Here is an 18,620-nt window from a genome sequence, read left to right as displayed (position 1 = left end):
CGTTGCTGTCTTGGTGGGCGATCGGGGTTTTGGCGTTTGGGTTCTGTAGAAACGGCGTGGGTTGCTGCTGGCTTGTGTCGATAGACCCGTATAAATCAGCGCTGCCTGTAAACAACGCGGCGATTCCTTATTCCTTAATCCGTAGCGCAGCTCTCAATGCCGGGAACGCATGACCATCAGCTTCAGTAATTTCATCGCCTCAGAGGTTTGTAATCCCTGGCGTCCAAGCCTCCCCGATCCTCCTCATATCCGCAGCAAACTTCTTATTCGTGATTTTTGCGCCTCCTTGCCCAGCCGGCGGCGAGTGCTCATCCGGATCGAAAAACGGATTCTGCAGCAGCTTTACATACGCCAACTGCATGGCCTTGAAGACAGGCCTCATCTCCCCCTCTCTCAAGCCTGCCGCCGCGCCGGCAAGCCTCTTGTCCCTCCCATCTAGCCCTGCGGCGAGCGCACCATCAATGCGCCGGCCACGCATGTCGACAATGACAACAAAGCGGGTGCCCGTGTTGGTCTCGAAGCCGTAAGCGGCGAGGCGGTCGTCGACGGCGTGGAGGAGACCGAAGTCGCCGGTTAGACCGACACCAGCGGCGGTATTTTGGCGCGAGCGGAGTTCGAAGACGTCGAGGGTGCTGGAGAGGATGAGGGAGAACTGGAGGGGCGTGCGCACGGGGTGGAACGAGTTGTTGGAAGCGTCGTAGGACGGAAAGATGGACGTGTGGAGGGGGTTGTTCTAAGAAGGGGTTTGTTTAGTCGTCGAATAAATGATGGAAGGTTGGAGGTAGGCTTACATTTCGGCCGATTACCCCGAGACAGGCGATCGAGGGGATTGCGGTAGCCATGGCTGCGCCAGGAGATCCTCAACGGGAAGATTGGAGAGTTGAAGGTTGGCTGAGAAGGAGCTGCCCGTGTCGCGACTGAGGGACGAGGTGCAGCTCGCTCTGGAACTGTGGGTCATTACGCCGAGCGAACCACCCCAGCTTCTTCGGCCCCGTTTTCGGGACGGCGTATTACGGATACCAACAGCTTCCTTGCCGTGTAACTTCGAAGCTGCCAACCAAGTTCGTCACAAAAGAGTCAAGACAAGATGATGTATCTAAAATGATAAATTAACCGCCTATAAGCCATTCATTACCCAACGACGGGTTCATGGTGTGCTGGTACACTGACACGCCGGCGCCAACGTTTTTGTCATGTACGCGAGCAACCCAACAAGGAGGGTGGGATATCTGATCCCTAATACAAGAACACAACCTTTGCAGACCACAATGGCTTCATTACTCCTCGTCGACCAGATACTCGGTCTCTTCCAGCCCCCTGAAGACTTCTTCAATCTCGGTTGGATCAGTGATTGCCCAAACGCCGCCTCCTTTGACGGTGTCCTTCCCTCTCATACCCACCTCTTTGCCGACTAGGTTGCGTCCGACCTTGCCCGGGCCAATGCCAACCCACCGCCTGACTTGTTGTTCCTGGTCGAGGTACTTTATGCTGTCCCACCACCTCACCGTCTCGAGACACTGTCTCGCCAACAGGTCTTTAACATCGGCCTTGCTCTGGAACGGCCTGGCGGTGACATTGCTAACACAGGGCACCGTACCGGGCCAGGTAATAATGTCCTCGCCTTCTCGCCCCTTCACCCGGCTGGTCCCCGCCAACACCTTCTGCATGACCGACACCGCCGGCTTCATGATAGGGCTGTGGAACGGACTGTCGCTTTTTAGACGCACCGCGCGTGGGTCATGGCCCAGAAACTGCCGAACGTGCGCGACCAGCGTCTTTATGCGCTCGATATTACCGCTCAGCACGATCTGGTTCTTGCTGTTGATATTGGCAATGAGCACTTGATCGATGGGCGAGCGGTCCTCGGCACTCTCCGACTTGCTCCCGGGGCTGCTATAGCCGACGAACTCGTGGATGGCATTCACCAGCGACTGCAGGTACTCGGGCTCGCTCACTATGGCCACCATGCCATACTCGCCGCCGTACTCGGCCTCGGCACGCTTAGTGGCTGCCGCCATGGCCTCGGCTCGCTTTTGCACCAGGAACAGGCTGTCCTCGAACTCGATGAATCCGCTTGACACGAGAGCCGCAAACTCCCCGAGCGAGTGACCTAGTGTAAAGTCGGCGCGCTCTGACGTCTTGAAATCGAACTCCTTTTCGAGGATGCGGAGGATCAGGATCGACGTCGCCATGATGGCAGGCTGGGCATTCGGTGTCGAGTTGAGCACCCTCCCGGGTCCATTTTGTATCACATCGGACAGCTTGTACCCGACGATATGGTCGATTTCCTGGATGATTGACGTTGCTGTGACCGGGAATGCCTCGATCCAGGGCGTGAGCATGCCCACCTTCTGGACGCCTTGGCCTGTTGCGACAATTGCGTATTAGTGAATGGAGGGGCAAGCGAGGCCAACCCACAACAGGGACAACGCACCCGGAAAGAAGATAGCCGTCTTTGGCCGCGCACTCCCAGTCGACGCATGGCGAAGTTGTACTTGCAACACCAAAGGTTGTTGTCGTCTTAGGGCTGTGGACGCCAAGACGGCGCTGGAACGGCGACTCGCATTATTGGCGAGTACGCGACAGTAACCGCGCGGATTCATTCTCGTCCTAAACGAAGGGAAAAGGTGCCAATGTCACCAGCGGCCAGCCAGTGCGAAGCTGGGGCGATCAGGGCGGCCGCCTCATCAGTTGCGCGAGGGGCGGTGGCAGTTGCGGAAGGGCTGTCGGAGAAGGCGCGGGGAGTTGCCAATGCGCAGCTCCGGGAGGACGAGAACGGTTCGCGGCGCGAGACCCTGGAAACGGAGAAGCGATCCCGACAGTGTGGGGGAGGTCCGTCCCAACGGAAGCGATGACGGCAGCGAACGCCAAGCACCAACGATCCGGAAGCTCACAGTGTAATCTGTAACGTGTAAGATACCAGTACGATACGTGTGTAACATTTTCAACTTGCAACCGATTTCACATGAAAGATTTCATTCATATCGACAGCTCCATCTCACAAACAATTCAACAACCCGGGTCAACCAGGCAGTTTAACCACCACAAAAAAAGCCAATCCGGAAATACACAGAACTTCGAAAGATAGGCTCAACATCGACTCAGCTCTCACCTCACTCCGTCTCTTTGAGGCGGCACCAACCACAACCATGCCCATCACAATCCTCCCCCCCAAACCCTCCCGCCCCATCAACAACCACCAGCACCCCTCAGAAGACGATGTCTCAGCAGCCTCAGACAGCGACTCGGACGCCGGCGCGGCCATCGACCAAGACGGCGACCACGCCATGCACCCACCCACCAAACGCACCCGCCTAACCACCACCACCACCATTAGCAACCGCACAGCCGCCGCCGCAGCCGCAGCAGCCTCAATCGTAACCCCCGGCGAGCAAATCACCGACGACCCGCAATGGATGCGCGGGCACGGGACCTACGTCGCCGGCACCGCCGCGGGCTCCGCCAGCACCATCACAGCGGGCTCCATCGTCTCCTCGGTCGCCGGCACCGTGACGCGCACCAACAAGCTGCTCTCCGTGCGGCCGCTGCGGGCGCGCTACACGCCCGAGGTCGGCGACCTCGTCGTGGGCCGCATCGTCGAGGTGCAGGCGAAGCGGTGGCGGGTGGACGTGGGCTCGACGCAGCTGGCCGCGCTGCCGCTGAGTGCGATTAATTTGCCCGGAGGGATTTTGAGGAAGAGGACCGAGACGGATGAGTTGCAGATCAGGACGTTTTTCGCCGAGGGGGATTTGCTGGTGGCGGAGGTGCAGCAGCTGTTTGGGGACGGCGGGGCGGTGCTGCATACGCGGTCGCTGAAGTATGGGAAGCTGAGGAATGGGGTGTTTGTGGCGGTTGCGGGGATGGGGGGTGGTGGGGGGGTGGTGAGGAGTCGCAGGCAGGTTTGGACTATGGATGCTGCGAATGGGGGGGGGCAGATCGATGTGGTGCTCGGGGTGAATGGGTACGTGTGGATTAGCAGGCATGTCGAGACGCCCGAGGCCGAGGCGGCGGGGAAGGGCGCCGCGGGGATTACGAATATGGAGGAGAGCGTGAGCACGACGATGTATTCGAGTCAGAACGACCGGATTGAGGTCGAGGCCATGAGGGAGATCGCGCGGCTGCGCGGGGTGGTGACGGCGTTGGTTGAGAACGGGCTTCGGGTGGACGAAGATATGGTTGTTAGGGGGTATCACGAGGCCGTGGAGATGGCCATGGTGTCGCCTGAGGGGTCAGACGACATCTACCTGGGTGGTGAGAAGGGGCAGCAGCTCGCTGCCGCGCTCACGGGGGTTTAACCCTTCTGCCACTCTCAAATAGAAAAATGAAGCGACGTTCCGCCAGTGTAACTACCTGAGGGTATCTATGCAATCTCGGTTCCTACGAGCCTTTCCTCCCTCCGATTACTTTCGAGCCGAGTGGCTTGGTGAACTTTAAATGGACTTAACAACGGTCTGGTATCTCGAAGCGAATAAAAAAGAGAAAATAAAAAAAGAAGTAGAAGAACAGAAGAAATATTACGACCGAAAGTGCGAAAGAGTGTTGAGTAGCGTAAAGAATCAACTTCGGGTATCAACCATATTCGACCCGCGCTGGATCGGGCCGGGCGCCGTTCGAAGGCATTGTGGCTCAGCATATCGTAGAGATTTTATTCGTCTCCTAGATAACACAGACCTGGAATTAGATTGCTGAACATCATCAAATCCAAAAAAAGGAAATCCAATCCGATCCTAGTTCCCAACCCCGTTTGTGTAAAGATAATGGGCCACAAGAACAACCATCCACCTCACGAACGCACCTTTAGCGCTCTTGCCACCCAGGCCACAAAGCATGGCGGCCCAGTACCCGAAGCCCTTGACGACCTTGCCGTTGCGGTCAAAGTTGGGCTTCCCATTGGTGAAGCGGGCGAGCATCTTGAGCTTGGACATGTCGAACGGCATGTAGCGCACGGCGATGAGCTTCTCGGACCACGAGGACGTCTCCGAGATGGTGCGGAAGTGCGTGAAGCAGTCGAAGCTCGCCTTGCCGCGGTACGCGCCCCAGCCGCTGTCGCCGACGCCGCCGAAGGGCACCGTGTTCACAGATGCGTGGAAGAATGCGTCGTTGAGGGTGGCGCCGCCCGACGTCATCTCGTTGAGGACTGCGAAATGGTTAGCTGGGATGACGGGTTACAGGGGTGTTTCGGATTGGCTGCTGCGACTCACTTCTCTGGTGCTCCGCTTTGGAGCCAAACGAAAACAGAGACAACGGCGTGCGGTGGACCGTGTTCGCGACGTTGATCGCCTCGTCAAGGGAGTTCACCGGGTAGATGGAGAATATGGGCCCAAACGACTCTTCCTGCATCATCGGGTCGTTGACCGAGTCCACGAGCACAGCGGTCGGCTCGATGAACTTGTCCGCCTCGTCCATGCCGCCGCCCATGACAATCCTGCCCCGGGTGTCGTCCAGCATCTTCTTCAGGCGCTGGAAGTGCCTCTGGTTGACGATCCGCCCCAGGTCCGGGCTGGCCTGGGCGCCCTTGGGGAACATCTCCTTGTACGCCTGGTTGAGGAAGGTGATGAAGGTCTCGACGAGGTCCTTGTCGATGAGGACGTAGTTTTGGGACAGGCAGACTTGGCCCGCGTTCACGGTCTTGCCCCAGAGCAACCGCTTCGCAGCCAGAGCCAGATTGGCGTTCTTAGAGATGAAAGCGGGGTTCTTGCCGCCCAGTTCGAGGACCACGGGGGTGAGGGTCTCGGCAGCCTTCTTTGCGATGATGGTGCCGACCGCGGCGCTGCCCGTGAAGAAGATCTTATCCCATTTCTCGTTCATGAGCGCGTTCGTCTCGGGAATTGCGCCGTTGACCACAGCAATAGCGCTCGTGTCGAGCGTCTTCTCGACCATTTCCTTGATCACCATGGCGCATGCAGGTGTCAGCTCGGAAGGCTTGAGGACCGCGGTGCACCCGGCACCGATGGCGCCGATCAAGGGAGCGAGAAGAAGCTGGACGGGGAAGTTGTAGGGACCGATGATGAGTACGGCACCCAGGGGCTCCTTCCGGACGCGGAACTTCATGAACGAGTAGGTCGCCGGGACATGGGGCGAGCCCAGCTTCTCGTCCTTGGCGAACTTTTCGAGGTGGTCGAGCATGAACAGGCAGTCTTTCTTGACCCAGTCGAGCTCCATAAGTATGGACTCGAAGTCGGACTTGTGCAAGTCCTGCATGAGCGCAGCCAAGAGTTGGGGCTGGTAGTCCTCCATGGCCCAGTACAGCTTGCGCAGCTGAAGCTGGCGCCACTCCAACTTCTTGGTCTTGTGAACGCGGAAGGCGCCGCGAGCAGCGCTGGCGATTCCCGGGATGTCATCCAAGGCCGTCGCCTGGAACTCGGGAATAGATACTTTGGCGGCCATTGTCGCGAGCTTGAGGTCTGAGCAATGCCGTCGAAGTTAGGGATGCGGGATGATGCCGGATGCGATGCGCCGTCGCGTGATGGAAGCAAAAATTGGAAGAAGAGAATTGGAAAACGAAAGGAGCGGGAAGGTCAAAAGAAAGGAGCCAAAGAGAAGGAGGGAGGAAGTAACTCGGGGCCAAACTGGAATGGATCTTCTGTACGGATACGGAGTATTTTCCGACCTGAGTGCGTGTGTCGTCGTCACACAAGCCGGAACTATCCCGACTCTGCCAATGTCGCAAACCTTTCTGGGCTTCTTTTTGGGAGACAGGGGTTGCATCGCCGAGTGGCGGACAGGCCGAGGCACTCCAATTGTGGGCTCTCCATCGACGGCACTCACCCTTGCATTAGGCAACCCCACATCCAGAGAAGGTGGCCCCCTTTGAGAGTTACAGATTGCCTATCGGGCAGCTTCCGGTCGGTGAGCTGACATCATCGCACAGTCGTCATCAGCGCAGTGGTGGGAGTCTGTGGTGTGTACAGAATAGTATTCCAAACATGGCGATATCAATTTCGATGAGAGACACGGCGACTCAAATACGCGCACAATGTGCGAGTGGCGTGGAACTTCACTGTGTGTATGCAGAGTTGGAAGTTTCCAAAATCATTCCAATTCAATCTGGCGCCTCGCCAGGAAGCTCTGCTGAAAGCAGGCCAAGGATCCCGTCGATAGCGGCTTGGCAAGCCCCTCTTCCCCACACGCTCGACACGGTCGACGACCGACGAGACTTACATGCCGAGGCCTGTTTCCATCAGTTTGCAGACAAAAAGCGATCATCTGAAAACGCAAAATCTCGAGCTGTCGCTCGCCCGAAGTTTCGCCGGACACGATCCTGTTCGCGTTCCCAGACCGGGGTAACTTCCTAACCTCCGCCTCCGTGCCTCCGTAACAACTGAAAACGGCGCCGGCGACGGGGGGGCCATTCTCTTCAATATCGCGTTGATCTCTTCGCGGCTAGGCAGTCCCATGCCCCGGAGAGGGGAATCTTGGAGGTCCTGCAGCATGGCATAAAAGTGGCGACCGCGTCCTTGTTTGGTGAGCAGAGCTATGAGATGGGTTGTGTAGAGACATGAGACGGCCGTGCCGCTGCTGGCCGCCATCCATCGTCTCTTGCCTTCAGACTAACCCAGCAGCTATCTTAGGTATAGACTCTGTTTGGGGTCGCATGTCAAAGGAACCATCTGCCAACTCCATGCTGTGCCCTCACTCTGAGCCTGGCTTCTTATTATCAAGAAGCGCAAAAAGCTGAGCTCGCACATCCGCCTCCTCCGGGTAATCCTCAGAATTCCGCGGCCGGCGGTCGTCGCGGTCTCTGTTACGCAAGGGTTCCGGCCGCTCCCAGACGTCCCTATACACCTTGCTATCGACAATGGCGCGATCGGGGTCGATCCTGACTCTGTGGCTCCTCGTTGGGAGAATTGGTAGGGGACCATCGGCCGCCGCTTCCGGTGTTGGTGCCAAAAGAAAGCTAGCCAGGGCTTCCTGCTCCTCGTTCTTGACCTGCCACAGGCGAAAGGTGACATCGTTGCGGGCTGAGTGCATGTAAAAGTTGGGCTCGGGAGCCCCCGGCCCCTCGTCGTCACAGCGTCGCCACGTCTGTGACCGATCAAAGAGCACGACGCCGCCAAAGATTCGGTCCTCGGCCCAGTAGCCCACAACATCGGCAAGGCCGTCGGGGGTACTGGCTCTGGGCCATGTAGTACGGGTGCGAGAAGAGGGTTTCCCAGGGCGGTGGCGCAACTGGTAAGGGATAATCGCCGCTCTGCTGAGGGGGTTCCCAATCCCACGGCGTCGCCCCATCGACCGTGTAATTGGGATCGCTGGTATGGCGATCATGTACCCTAGTGTCCTGCTTGTATAAAAAGACTGCGATTTGGTGGACAGCTACTGCAGCGAGCTCGATCAGGGGTAGGTGGAAGGCCCGCGAGCCCGGATCCGAGGCTTGGAAAGAAAAGAGCAGCTACAGAGCGTCAGAGGATATCTACTTTCCTGTAAGAAACGATAAGGCGTACCAACCTCGGGGTTGAATGCCAACATTTCCATCTTAAAATCGGACCGGAACTTCACAGCAGCCTCCTCCACGCCCGGACAAAGAGTGACATGGCGCAGGATGGGGTGCTCCCCACGCAGCCTGCGGCCTCGTTGGCCATATGCAATGCGGCAGAGAGGCAGGCCGTCAATGATCTGACCGAACGTCTCGCGGGCCAGCGCAGTGTCAAGGAGCCTGAGCACGGCGGCCGTGATGGCGTCGCGGTGCAGCGGATCCAATTTCTCGACGCTTGCCGATGGCGTCGTGGGTGGCATGGTGGCAATGGTATTGTGGCGAGCCGGCAAATCGAAGCAGGAAAAGAGTGTCTTGTGAGGAAATCGCAGAGTTCCGTCATGCAACTCTTGGTCTTACGTGACAGTCCTTTGATTGAGGTTTGAGGTGGGGGCTGCAATCGGGCCGTCGGGCGTGTGTGTGTTGGAACGGTGCTGTTTCGCAACACACGCAAATGATTGGTACCCGCCCTTTTCTCCGTGAATAAGGAGGCGGGAGACTGCGTGATCTTGTCGTGTATTGAGGTGTTGGGTGAAAGAGAGAACTGGCCCCCACGAAGTGCGCTAAGTAGCAACACCCTCAATTGCCGTATTTGTTTTCGCATGGCCGCCGTTTGTCGTTGTGTTATCTCGGCTTCGTTGGGTCTACATTTGTGTCTAGCAACCTTTTTTTGTCGTAGTCTTCATCATATATTATACGATTCGTGATTTGCGGAGGTTGTATTATTTTTGAATCTTGGTGACGACGCCGTGCCGATGAGGACGAGAGGGATAGGATGCTACGCTACCTATAAAAGAATTAGCGATCAACCGAATTGGTAGGCATAGGCGTCGACAACAGCGGAAGAAGTAGCTAAGTCGCTACTCTATTGCCTTATTCGGTACCACGGCCTCCCCTCAGCGATTGTCTCCGACAGAGGACCCCAGATTGTAGGCCATGGGTGGCAGAGGATTGGGGAGTGAGGTACCTACTCAATATCACTCGGAGGATATCTACAGCCCACCACCTGGCGACCGACAGCGCGATAGAACAAGACAACCAGGTGTTTGAGCACTACCTTCGTTCCTGTCCGACATACCCGCGGGATGACTGGGCCAGCCTCTTGCCGACAGTAATGCTTGTTATCAACGACCGGGACGACGTCGACGGGAATCAGCCCCGTTTTCCTAACACCGTTACAATGTGGACTTCCTTGTACGGCGTTGTAGTAACTGCGGCGAGCCCGGCCATAATGCAGGCACCTGTTAGATAGTTGTATAAATGTGCGTAGAAGACGGTTGCCTGTGTTTTCAATCATTTTGAGCTATTTTGTTAGATCTGTTATGGCTTTTGTCGTGCGGGCGTGATTTCATAAAACTTTCGCGTGTTGAACACGTTAGGTAATTCAAACATACGCTGAAGATAGTCGCGCGCTGGGTATCGTTCTGTACTTCTTATCTCGGTTCCCTTTACCTGAGGTACCTACCTAGGTAATCTAGGTACATTACCCTCCACATCATTCGCGACCCGCCAAACAAGGCGCCTGAACTTGAAAAGGGTCCAGTTCATCCTCGAGCTTGACAAACCTCCAGCCCTCGTCCTCGGTGTGCTCCAGCCTCCCGACCATCCGCTCGGCCAGCTGGCTCAGCGTCTCCCGGGACCCCTTCTCCGGCATCTCCACCGCGTCCCACCCGCGGAGCCCGTGGAGGAGGAAGGCGACGGCCGACGTCTTGAGCAAGGGGTCCCGGGCGGACCGGACGACCGTCGCGTACAGCAGCCCGCCTGCCAGGGCCAGTTCCAGCAGGATGACGGCGAGCCAGGGCCACCGCACGTGGAAGATGGGCTCGGTGAAGAAGACGTCGCCGTGCATGACGGTGGCGTTGGCGTTGCCTTCGGGTCGGTTGCCGCTGCGGACCAGCGCGCTGAGGCTCGCCGCGAGGTTGCTGAAGGAGGTTTCCAGGTCTGCGTGGTAGAGGTAGTCGCCGAGGACCGCGTTCGGGCTAAAATTGGGAAAGCCGTTATCCCTGATGGATGCTGAGCTGCCGTTCAGCCAGTCTGGGAGAAGTTCGACGAAGAGCTGGTTCTCGCTTCCGGTGTGGATGACGTATTGCTGGTGGCCGGTCAATGGTGAACTATAGGTGACGTATTTTGCGTAAGGGTAGTGGTCCTGGCCGGTCGGGTCGGGCTCCCCAAGCTTGGCCAGGGGCGCCGACTCGACGGTCCCAGGCTCGAGTTGTCGGGGAATCGCCGTGAGCCCGGTGATTTTCTGCGCGCACAAATAGAGCGCGATGTCGTAGGCTTGGGTCCGCGGCGGTAGCTCGCCCATGCCCGTCTTGTCGCCGGCGACAACGATCTTGACCGTCGTGTTGAGGCTAGACCTTATGCCACCACCTATGCCCCGGCCATATGCCCGTGTGGTCAGATATCCTTCTGGGCTATATATTCGCACGCCCACACCCATGGATCCGTTCGAGAAGCTGGTGGACATGGTGTAGGGCAAAGTGGAATCCTGTGAAGGGAAGGTGAGGTTGCAGTCCGTACGCCATATTCTGTCGCCTTCGGGGTTGCTCGGGGGCGTGCAGGTGGAGTTGACTTCATTCGTGACGTTCTTGAACTTGCTGCAAACCCCAAGCGTTGTGAAGGTCGGCCAGGAGCATGATTCCCCCGAGCAATTGAAATTTGGCGCTGGAGGCGCATTGAAGCCGCTCATCAGTGTAGAGTAGAATTTGAAGAGGGAACTGCTTGGGGGGGTTAATCCGGCTGTGGAAGTGTCCATCCATCATGTCATTAGCCCGTGCCTTCTACTACCTTGGGAGGCCTTTTCGCCCGTGGTTTTGACTGTCCACGGTCTTCGGTCAGGTTTGCACATACCTCCGCTTGTCCCGAGATCACTTATGTTGAACTCGGTAGCAATCCCCACCTCAGCTGACGCGTTGCTGAGCGTCGAGTTGCGGGCTGAAATGTCGAGCAGTTGCTGTGCGCTTGGCTCGACGCCGAGGTTGATGATGGTGACCAGCGCCAGCATGGAGATAACAAGGCTGAACCGCGGGAGCTGGAACAGGACGACGAGCGCGCCCCAGGGCCCGCGGCTTGCATCGTCGACCAAGTCCAAGTGGCTGAGGGGACGGTGTCTCGTTCGGAAGTGTCGCCACTTGAGCTGGCTGATGCAGGACACCACGGGAACCATCATTGACGTCTTGGTGAAGGCCGCGAGGATGGCGATGGCGGTGCTCGGCTGGATCCAGAGCGACCACAGGGAGACCGCCATGCCGTCAATATTGGCCAAAAAGAGAATCAGGAGGCCGCAGCAGATGGTGCTGATACAGAGGGCGCCAATCTCCCACCACCACCACCACACCGGGAGCTGCATCAGCATGTTCGCCATTGCCGTCCCGTTGGTCCTGGGATACCTTCGACGAGCGAGTCGAGAACAGAAGGAGGGTTAGGTGTAAGTCAGGGGTCTAAGGCGATGAACGGGATGAAGGGCGCCAGTCTGGGACAACGATCTTTGGACTTTGGTTCATGTGGCTGCAACCATTTCGCTAGATGATAGTCCGTCATCGGACTGGGGATGGCGGCACATTTGAATGTCTGTCTGGGTCGCCACAGGGTGATTACACCACATACAGGTGTGGTTACATGTGCAGCCTCGGCAGTCAGCAAGGCTGAGACGTGCACTCAGAGAGAGCTGTCATCGACTGACATTGGTGTTGGATACTTCTCTGTCCTCTGAGTCATCGATGGGCTTGCTCCGATCCTCAGCAGCGCTCTAATGAGCTTGTCATTTCGCCCACGGGCAGCACTCTCGACAACAATGGGTTTCTCTGAGTGCCCGAGCACCCTCGGCTGGCAGTTGAATGCAATATCTTGTTTTCCATCCAGTTGTCCGGCTATGAGCAACTCAGCTGCTGCGCCTTGCAATTCGCCAAGGGCGGAGTGCCGCAGACGCGTCTGGTTGGCGAGCGAGACGAGGCGGGAAATGGAGCATCGCCAAATCAAAATCCACGAAATATCTCAAACTCACGAACCAACCAGCCTCAGCGCCGCTCGATTCGCAAACGAGGACCAGAGGTAATATTGAGCAGCGCTGAGGCTGGTCGGTTCGTTAGTTTTATTTAGGGACGGCGTTGGAAAACTCGATGGAAAAACAACTGCATGATACTTTCCCAATTGTTCTCTATGCAGGTTGATGTACATTGGTCTTCATAATACAACAGCCGGCCGGCCGGCCACCGCCGCCGGACGATGGCTACGTAGGCCGCCACGATACAACCGTCCCCCGGATCATGTCGAGGTTGGATGTGCCCAGCACGGGCGGGGTGGCCATCTCGCCCTCGCCGGTCTAACAAGGTGCAGAGTTTCCCAAGGCTGGGGCAGCCACACTACCGACGGCCACGTATCAGTCGTCCCCTCAACACTGGAACAGGCTCCTCTACTTTCGCCGCAAGTAGAGCTTGCTGGATGGTATCCACACCATCGATCAGCGCGCCCTCGGTCCGCTTTTCCTCGTCTAGAAGCAGGGCCTGCTTCCTCTGTGCCTCAAGTTGTGTCTTTCGTTGCTCGGTCAGGTACCAATCCCTGGGGAACTTGAGCTTGGGCTTGAACTTGTGGTGGCGGGTGTCGAGGGGGAGGTCTTCGAACATGTCGGTGGGGTCCTAATCTGATCTTAGCATGGGATGTGAATGAGGGAGGGCTCGTCGAGTCGTACCTTTGCCGTGGCGACCATCTTGTCCACAAGGTCTCCCAAGTACCGCTTGTTCTGCGCCTGGTGCTCAAACCTCTCGCAGCTCATCTTTATGATGTCCTTCTCCGGGTTGTACCGGGGCCCAGCAAGCTTCTTGAGCTTCAACTGCTGGGCCGCAGTAAGGCCTGGCATGTCCGTGGGGCAGAACTCGACGACGACCTTCCTGTCGGCGGGGTGGAATTCGCCCAGATAGGTCGTGTACCGAAACCGCAGGATCTCTTCTTGGGTGGGTGGTTGGAACGGCTTGGCAAGTTCTGGTTCGCGCGTTAGCCCGCTCAATCAGCCCAGAAAGAGCACGGCGCCGACGAGCTTACTTGAGAGCAGCGGCATCTCCCACACGGCGATACGTGCGTATTCTCTGAACTCGCGGTGCTCCTCGAGCTTGGCGTGGCCCATGGCCATCATGTCGTCCTCCTCGAAATCATCCTCGCCGATTTCGTCCGTGATCAGGTCCGAGTCGACCTCTTCGGCGTTCCAAAAGGAATTCCGCTTAGCCCTCACAGGCCTCCGTAGGTCTGCGCTCGCCTCGTTGACCTCTGTGGTAAGTCTGTCGAACTGCGCTTGCTTGTTCGGCGGCACCTGCCTCCAGTCCTCCAGCATGCGAGTGGCCAATCCCCGCTCCTCCTCGGTGATGCTTTCGTCGCGAAGGAATTTCCTCAAGAACTCGCCCGGATTTCCAAACTCCTCGTCGATCTCCTCTTGGACTTCGTTTTTATTGGCACTGTCGTCTGCTGCTGCGGACCGCCATTGTGTCGTCGACAGTGGCCGGCGAAGGATAGACTGCTGGATTGCGGCAGCACGGAGGTTCGGTACCCTCCTACTAGGCCGCAGGCACAGCCGGAGGAAGTGGGCGGGAGAGGTCATGCCGGATGTCGAGGCCGATCGTGGTTCAACACGGCTGCCGATGCGCAGTGGGAACTCGAATCGCCAAAAATTTAGAGTTGCGCCGGGGCGCTCAGCCAAGACCACCAGCCACGACTGCACAGCCACTTAGTTAACTGCCTATCATTCTCTCCCAAGTTCGACCTCTAGCTTTCACGCCCAGGTCTACAAGCACAGCATCAAGGCAAGGTTTCTGTTTAGGAAAAAGGGGATCATTCGGAACCCGTATTGATGATTGGTTTATATCTGAACATCAGCTGCCGTTAAATGCTGCATTGTCGCATGATAGCATCAACGTTTGCCGACGGTCAGGAAGCCCAGACCTCCATTCAAAAACACGCCAATTCCTGGTGACGACTGGTCATCGCACACACAGGACAGAAGGCCAAGCACGGGCATTACACGATGCAAAAACATCCTGGATGAATCCCTTCTAATCAGCCTCGTACAATCAGTAACAGAGACGGGGACAATTTTCCACTTTCCCTCGTGGGAGTAACCATCTTAACGTATCACCGAAGTTTACCTAACCTCCACACCACCCCTTTATCAGCACACCCCACACAGTCATTCTGCCAACGCGATAAGATACAGCCATTCATCATCCGCCTCGGTTCTCCCGAGAAGACAGCACCACCACAGCTGCGATGGACAACGGCGTCAACGGGCCGGGTGGGAAAGGGGACGGCAGTTTCAGCTCCGGCTTGGGCACAGACACCGTCCCCGAAGCTCGTGGGGCGAAACGCCAGCGAATTGATACTTCTAGTGATGATAAACTCGAAGCACACCAACCAACAGCTCACTCGATTCAGACTGGCCGCTGCTGTTTTGTCACGGTCGGGGCAACGGCTGGTTTCCGATCTCTCCTCGACGAGGTCACCACCGCCGAGTTTTTCGATTGCCTCGCGAAGCACGGTTACACCTCCCTCCAGGTCCAGTGTGGCCCAGACCATGCTGCCATCCGGGAACGTGTCGCCAGCGTAAGCGATGAGGGGAAGCGCGGTATCTTCGTTCGCTGCTTCAACTACACGGGCGAGATGACCACCAACATCCTCAACTGCCGGGGCGAGGACAACGCACGTCCGGCTGGGTGTGTCATCGCCCATGGTGGTAAGTTTTGGCTCTCATCTCAGCCGCGCCCGTCTTTGTTTCGTCGTTGTTACATGGCAACTAACGCTTCACTTCAGGTACTGGAACTGTCGGCGAGGTACTGGGTATCGGTGCCCCACTAATTGTCGTCGCAAACCCGACATTGATGGACAATCACCAGCTTGAGCTGGCCGAGACTCTCGAGGCACAGAACCTCGTCGTCCATGGGCACATCGGGTAAGCACGCCGTTCCCCCCCCTCAACGCGCAGTTGTATCGTTCTGTCCACGACGGCTAACCCGCCATGGATAGATCCCTTGCCGCCGCCATCCACCGGGTCGCCGACCGCATCACCCAAGGCAGGTTGGACGCGCTCCCACCGTACACCCCGCCGTCGTTTCCTGTTTCTGCCGCCGACCGCGTGACTCTCTTCGATTGGATGGTACTGACCTGCTACCCAGACGAGCTCGCCGCCCAGATGCACGTCACCGATCTGGGCCTCGTTGAAGCAGAATTTGCAGCTAAGCAACAACAGCAACCTTATCAGCAGCAGGGACAACCTATCGCTAGTGACAATGTACCCGCCACGGGGATCAACAGCCAGGAGGACAACGGCATGCTACAGCTCGATTAGGAATACGAGGCTGGCAACGTCCATGCGTCCGGCGCTGGTGGCGGTCTGACAAACAACAACAAAACAACAACATTCCCGCCGTCGTAATCAACGACGTGCTCCAGCGCAACCCGGGCTCCAAGGTTGGCAATCTTGCCATGCCTGACGCCGCTGGTGGAGGCAGTGATCGGAACGAGGAAGAGAGAAGTCGGCTCATCGACCTCAACGAGGCGGACCTGCCGTTTCCCGATTTGAATGGGGCTGGCAATCACGGCCACCACGACCACCATACTATCGGCGGCAATTACCCATTGTCCCTAGCACCATCTTGGTGGATGATGGCCCAGCGTTTGGGGTCGCCAAGGTGAATAGGGGCATGAGCTGGAACAGGGATGAGGGTTATTGAGTGCTAAATTACCATCCTGCTCGGTTAAGCCGTGGGTTTCCTCGCGGTGCTCTGGCTTTGAGAGCTGCGACTGTTGAGAGCGGTACGGTTTGGTCCCGGCAGATTGGGGGTAGGAAATCCGGCAATTTCTGGTATTTGCACGGTGGGATCTTTCACACCAAGGTTCGATTGTATTGTGGTTTATCTCCGGAACGAACTACGTGCTTATCATGACGAATGGCAGGAAATGCCCTCCCCCATCTTGGGTCAGGTTTGTTGCTCAGGGATTGTTGGGCCTATGCGGTTTCCCTACATGTTATCACCACAGGACCCCCCATCCGAAGGGGATAGATCCCGCTGATACCATGTTTTATATTCGTCTCGCTCGTGATATCATCATGTTCTACGCAACCAACCCCACACAAACACCACACCCCGAGAGCACTGCCGCTCATTGCAGGCCCTTGACCGCCCAAACCTTAACCGCCGCATCGCCACCGGTACTCGCCACCCGACTACCGTCCCTCCCGACCCACGCGACGCCGCTCACGCCGTCCTTGTGCGCGTTGGCCGCCTTGACCCGGCTGCCGGGCTTGGCCAGGCTCCACACGTGCACGTTGGTGTCGAGCCCGCCGCTGGCCGCGTGCGTGCCGGCCGCGTTCCACGCCACGCTCAGCACCCGCGCCGTGTGCGCCGACCACCGGTCCGTCGCCACCGCCCACTCGCTGCCCCCCCCTGTTGTTTTGTAGGCGACGATCTTGCCGGACGCGTTGCCCGCTGCGAGGTGCGCGCCGTCCGGGGAGAAGGCCAGCGCCGAGATGGCCGCCGTCGAGTTGGTCAGCTTGTGGGAGGGCGTGAGCTTGCCGGAGCTGCTGTCCAGGCTGTACACCTGCACGGCGTTGTTGGCGGCGCCGACGGCGACCCACGAGCCGTGCGCGGCGACCGCGCCGGGCGTGTAGTCGGTGGGAGTCTGGGCGAGGAGCTGGCCGTTGGCGTAGACGGCGATGCTGTCGTTCAGCGCGACGATGGTGCGGCCGGCCGAGGCGGCGATGCCCTTGGGCTGGGAGGGGAGCTTGATCGGTGAGCCGAGGAAGTTGCTGGTGGATTCCTGGATGGTGCGCAGCGTGTCGTCCCAGCCGACGCTGTAGCTTTGACCTGCGCCGGCCGCGAATTGTGTCACTTGGTTGGAGTGGGCCTGTCCTTCTACCACGGTGCCGACGCCTGTCGAGACATCCCAGCTGCATACCTTGCCGTCGAAGCTGCCGGTTGTGATGATGTTGCCGTTCCCTTCCGACGCCACACCAAGTGCGGTGGCGCTCTTGTTGTGCCCCTGAACCACCTTGATGGACTTGTCACTGCCCTCTGTGAGGTAGTTGAGGTCACCGTTTAGACTCAGGCTGATGATCAGCCCGTCGCTCCTCCCGTGCGGCCACACCACGCCCACTTGCTGGTTGTCGACGCTGACACTCCCTTCCTCCCCAATCCGCCATGTCCGCGTGCACTCACCCGACCCGGCATCCCACACCCGCACCGTCTGGTCCGCGCTCGCTGTGACAAACCGCGTCGAGTCCTTCGCCCAGCTCACGGCAAAGATGCTACCCGTGTGCACGCCTTCGCCCACCTCCTTCGTCGGCTCGCCCGTCTTGCCATCGTACAGCTGGATCCTCCTATCCGCACCCACCGTGACCAGGGTATTCCCATCCGGACTAAACGCGGTGCCCAGCACGAACCCCTTGTGCAGCCCCGCGGCCTTGTTGGCGAACTTGAACGGCGCGCCGTGCAGGAAGCACATGGAGCTGTCGTCCGACACGGTCGCGGCCCTCAGGGGGCGCTGCTGGCGGATGGCGACGGCGTTGATGACCTTGCTGTGCCCGCTGACCTCGCCCACGCTGTTCCCGCTGTCGGCCGTCAAGCAGTGGCCGAAGCGCTCGCGGCCGTCGCCGACGGCAATGATGCGCTGGCTGTCGCCGTCCCAGGCGATGTCGGCGATGCGGCCCGAGATGATGGCGTACTCGCCCTTGGTGTTGACCGCCTCGACGGCATCCCACACGCGCACCTTGCCCGAGACGTCGCCTGAGGCAACATAGAAGCCCGAGGGGGAGAACTTGGCGACGGTGGTGGTCGTGGTGTGGCCGATGTATTGTTTGCAGAGGGAGGGTTCGTCGATGTTGCGGAGGAAGATGGACTTGCCGGACTGCAGTTGAGGGTTAGGCGGAGGGCGGGTATCGCTGCGGTGTGGACCGGGTGCTCACCGCGTAAGCTATGCGCTCTCCTTTGGCGTCGCAAGAGAGCTGGGTGGGCTGGCCCCGCGTTGTTGCAGGGGCCGCAGCTAGAATCTTTTCGAGCTCGATCGACATAATTTCAGAGGGCGCAAGGTCGGATTTAGGGAATTCAAAACAGTTGCTTAAAAATCAAAATGCTGTGGAACAAAAAAGGAAAGTTGGGTTGTTTGGGTTGAG

At 58.2% G+C, this 18,620-nt stretch overlaps 10 protein-coding genes across 10 annotated transcripts; 2 read left to right on the top strand and 8 right to left on the bottom strand.

The window, feature by feature from the left end:
* Positions 1 to 2: 2 nt before the first annotated feature.
* Positions 3 to 915, bottom strand: B0H64DRAFT_200551 (Sedlin). The gene is made up of 2 exons (XM_062799251.1): positions 792 to 915; positions 3 to 733 (listed from the first exon to the last, which is right to left on the bottom strand). Exons 1-2 carry the CDS (start codon positions 840 to 842, stop codon positions 200 to 202), a joined length of 585 nt encoding a protein of 194 aa, XP_062658541.1. The 5' UTR covers positions 843 to 915; the 3' UTR covers positions 3 to 199.
* A 173-nt stretch (positions 916 to 1,088) lies between these two features.
* B0H64DRAFT_402400 (acyl transferase/acyl hydrolase/lysophospholipase) lies at positions 1,089 to 2,778 on the bottom strand. The gene is made up of 2 exons (XM_062804229.1): positions 2,435 to 2,778; positions 1,089 to 2,365 (listed from the first exon to the last, which is right to left on the bottom strand). The coding sequence occupies exons 1-2, from the start codon at positions 2,601 to 2,603 to the stop codon at positions 1,278 to 1,280; spliced, it is 1,257 nt and encodes a 418-aa protein (XP_062658540.1). The 5' UTR covers positions 2,604 to 2,778; the 3' UTR covers positions 1,089 to 1,277.
* A 159-nt stretch (positions 2,779 to 2,937) lies between these two features.
* On the top strand, positions 2,938 to 4,398 carry B0H64DRAFT_402399 (uncharacterized protein). The gene has a single exon (XM_062804228.1). The coding sequence runs from the start codon at positions 3,150 to 3,152 to the stop codon at positions 4,293 to 4,295; it is 1,146 nt and encodes a 381-aa protein (XP_062658539.1). The 5' UTR covers positions 2,938 to 3,149; the 3' UTR covers positions 4,296 to 4,398.
* Positions 4,399 to 4,727: 329 nt separating this feature from the next.
* On the bottom strand, positions 4,728 to 6,387 carry B0H64DRAFT_444048 (Aldehyde/histidinol dehydrogenase; the record flags this gene model as incomplete). Its single annotated transcript, XM_062806752.1, has 2 exons — positions 4,728 to 5,137; positions 5,202 to 6,387. The coding sequence occupies 2 exons, from the start codon at positions 6,385 to 6,387 to the stop codon at positions 4,728 to 4,730; spliced, it is 1,596 nt and encodes a 531-aa protein (XP_062658538.1).
* Positions 6,388 to 7,396: 1,009 nt separating this feature from the next.
* On the bottom strand, positions 7,397 to 8,472 carry B0H64DRAFT_464255 (uncharacterized protein; the record flags this gene model as incomplete). The annotated part of the gene is made up of 3 exons (XM_062807620.1): positions 7,397 to 8,067; positions 8,171 to 8,389; positions 8,446 to 8,472. 3 exons carry the CDS (start codon positions 8,470 to 8,472, stop codon positions 7,633 to 7,635), a joined length of 681 nt encoding a protein of 226 aa, XP_062658537.1. The 3' UTR covers positions 7,397 to 7,632.
* B0H64DRAFT_200523 (uncharacterized protein) lies at positions 8,353 to 9,170 on the bottom strand. Its single transcript, XM_062799249.1, has 2 exons — positions 8,442 to 9,170; positions 8,353 to 8,389 (listed from the first exon to the last, which is right to left on the bottom strand). The coding sequence occupies exon 1, from the start codon at positions 9,072 to 9,074 to the stop codon at positions 8,493 to 8,495; it is 582 nt and encodes a 193-aa protein (XP_062658536.1). The 5' UTR covers positions 9,075 to 9,170; the 3' UTR covers positions 8,353 to 8,389; positions 8,442 to 8,492.
* Positions 9,171 to 9,891: 721 nt separating this feature from the next.
* B0H64DRAFT_200452 (uncharacterized protein) lies at positions 9,892 to 12,000 on the bottom strand. The gene is made up of 2 exons (XM_062799247.1): positions 11,321 to 12,000; positions 9,892 to 11,209 (listed from the first exon to the last, which is right to left on the bottom strand). The coding sequence occupies exons 1-2, from the start codon at positions 11,832 to 11,834 to the stop codon at positions 9,966 to 9,968; spliced, it is 1,758 nt and encodes a 585-aa protein (XP_062658535.1). The 5' UTR covers positions 11,835 to 12,000; the 3' UTR covers positions 9,892 to 9,965.
* Positions 12,001 to 12,831: 831 nt separating this feature from the next.
* On the bottom strand, positions 12,832 to 14,057 carry B0H64DRAFT_325043 (mitochondrial ribosomal subunit protein-domain-containing protein; the record flags this gene model as incomplete). Its single annotated transcript, XM_062800680.1, has 3 exons — positions 12,832 to 13,104; positions 13,158 to 13,447; positions 13,508 to 14,057. 3 exons carry the CDS (start codon positions 14,055 to 14,057, stop codon positions 12,832 to 12,834), a joined length of 1,113 nt encoding a protein of 370 aa, XP_062658534.1.
* Positions 14,058 to 14,243: 186 nt separating this feature from the next.
* B0H64DRAFT_200440 (glycosyltransferase family 1 protein) lies at positions 14,244 to 16,205 on the top strand. The gene is made up of 3 exons (XM_062799246.1): positions 14,244 to 15,185; positions 15,263 to 15,401; positions 15,476 to 16,205. The coding sequence occupies exons 1-3, from the start codon at positions 14,723 to 14,725 to the stop codon at positions 15,795 to 15,797; spliced, it is 924 nt and encodes a 307-aa protein (XP_062658533.1). The 5' UTR covers positions 14,244 to 14,722; the 3' UTR covers positions 15,798 to 16,205.
* A 407-nt stretch (positions 16,206 to 16,612) lies between these two features.
* On the bottom strand, positions 16,613 to 18,518 carry B0H64DRAFT_325028 (WD40-repeat-containing domain protein; the record flags this gene model as incomplete). The annotated part of the gene is made up of 3 exons (XM_062800679.1): positions 16,613 to 18,122; positions 18,174 to 18,355; positions 18,414 to 18,518. The coding sequence occupies 3 exons, from the start codon at positions 18,516 to 18,518 to the stop codon at positions 16,613 to 16,615; spliced, it is 1,797 nt and encodes a 598-aa protein (XP_062658532.1).
* Between the last annotated feature and the right edge of the window lie 102 nt (positions 18,519 to 18,620).

The sequence above is a fragment of the Chaetomium fimeti genome (assembly GCF_033439085.1).
Source record: "Chaetomium fimeti strain CBS 168.71 chromosome Unknown B0H64scaffold_5, whole genome shotgun sequence".
Classification (NCBI taxonomy): Eukaryota; Fungi; Ascomycota; class Sordariomycetes; order Sordariales; family Chaetomiaceae; genus Chaetomium; species Chaetomium fimeti.
Note: the sequence above shows the minus strand (reverse complement) of the source record. Positions and strands in the feature narration are given on the sequence as shown.

What these genes read in the sequence shown, in the direction of transcription:
- B0H64DRAFT_200551 (XM_062799251.1), bottom strand. Translation starts at nt 842, where the DNA reads ATGGCTACCGCAATCCCCTCGATCGCCTGTCTCGGGGTAATCGGCCGA. An exon ending in TCGGGGTAATCGGCCGAAAT is followed by an intron (nt 734 to 791) that starts GTAAGCCTACCT and finishes ACCCCTTCTTAG; the next exon opens with AACAACCCCCTCCACACGTC.
- B0H64DRAFT_402400 (XM_062804229.1), bottom strand. Translation starts at nt 2,603, where the DNA reads ATGAATCCGCGCGGTTACTGTCGCGTACTCGCCAATAATGCGAGTCGC. An exon ending in GACGGCTATCTTCTTTCCGG is followed by an intron (nt 2,366 to 2,434) that starts GTGCGTTGTCCC and finishes TTGTCGCAACAG; the next exon opens with GCCAAGGCGTCCAGAAGGTG.
- B0H64DRAFT_402399 (XM_062804228.1), top strand. Translation starts at nt 3,150, where the DNA reads ATGCCCATCACAATCCTCCCCCCCAAACCCTCCCGCCCCATCAACAAC.
- B0H64DRAFT_200523 (XM_062799249.1), bottom strand. Translation starts at nt 9,074, where the DNA reads ATGCGAAAACAAATACGGCAATTGAGGGTGTTGCTACTTAGCGCACTT.
- B0H64DRAFT_200452 (XM_062799247.1), bottom strand. Translation starts at nt 11,834, where the DNA reads ATGGCGAACATGCTGATGCAGCTCCCGGTGTGGTGGTGGTGGTGGGAG. An exon ending in TGATCTCGGGACAAGCGGAG is followed by an intron (nt 11,210 to 11,320) that starts GTATGTGCAAAC and finishes ACACTTCCACAG; the next exon opens with CCGGATTAACCCCCCCAAGC.
- B0H64DRAFT_200440 (XM_062799246.1), top strand. Translation starts at nt 14,723, where the DNA reads ATGGACAACGGCGTCAACGGGCCGGGTGGGAAAGGGGACGGCAGTTTC. An exon ending in GTGTGTCATCGCCCATGGTG is followed by an intron (nt 15,186 to 15,262) that starts GTAAGTTTTGGC and finishes GCTTCACTTCAG; the next exon opens with GTACTGGAACTGTCGGCGAG. An exon ending in GTCGTCCATGGGCACATCGG is followed by an intron (nt 15,402 to 15,475) that starts GTAAGCACGCCG and finishes CGCCATGGATAG; the next exon opens with ATCCCTTGCCGCCGCCATCC.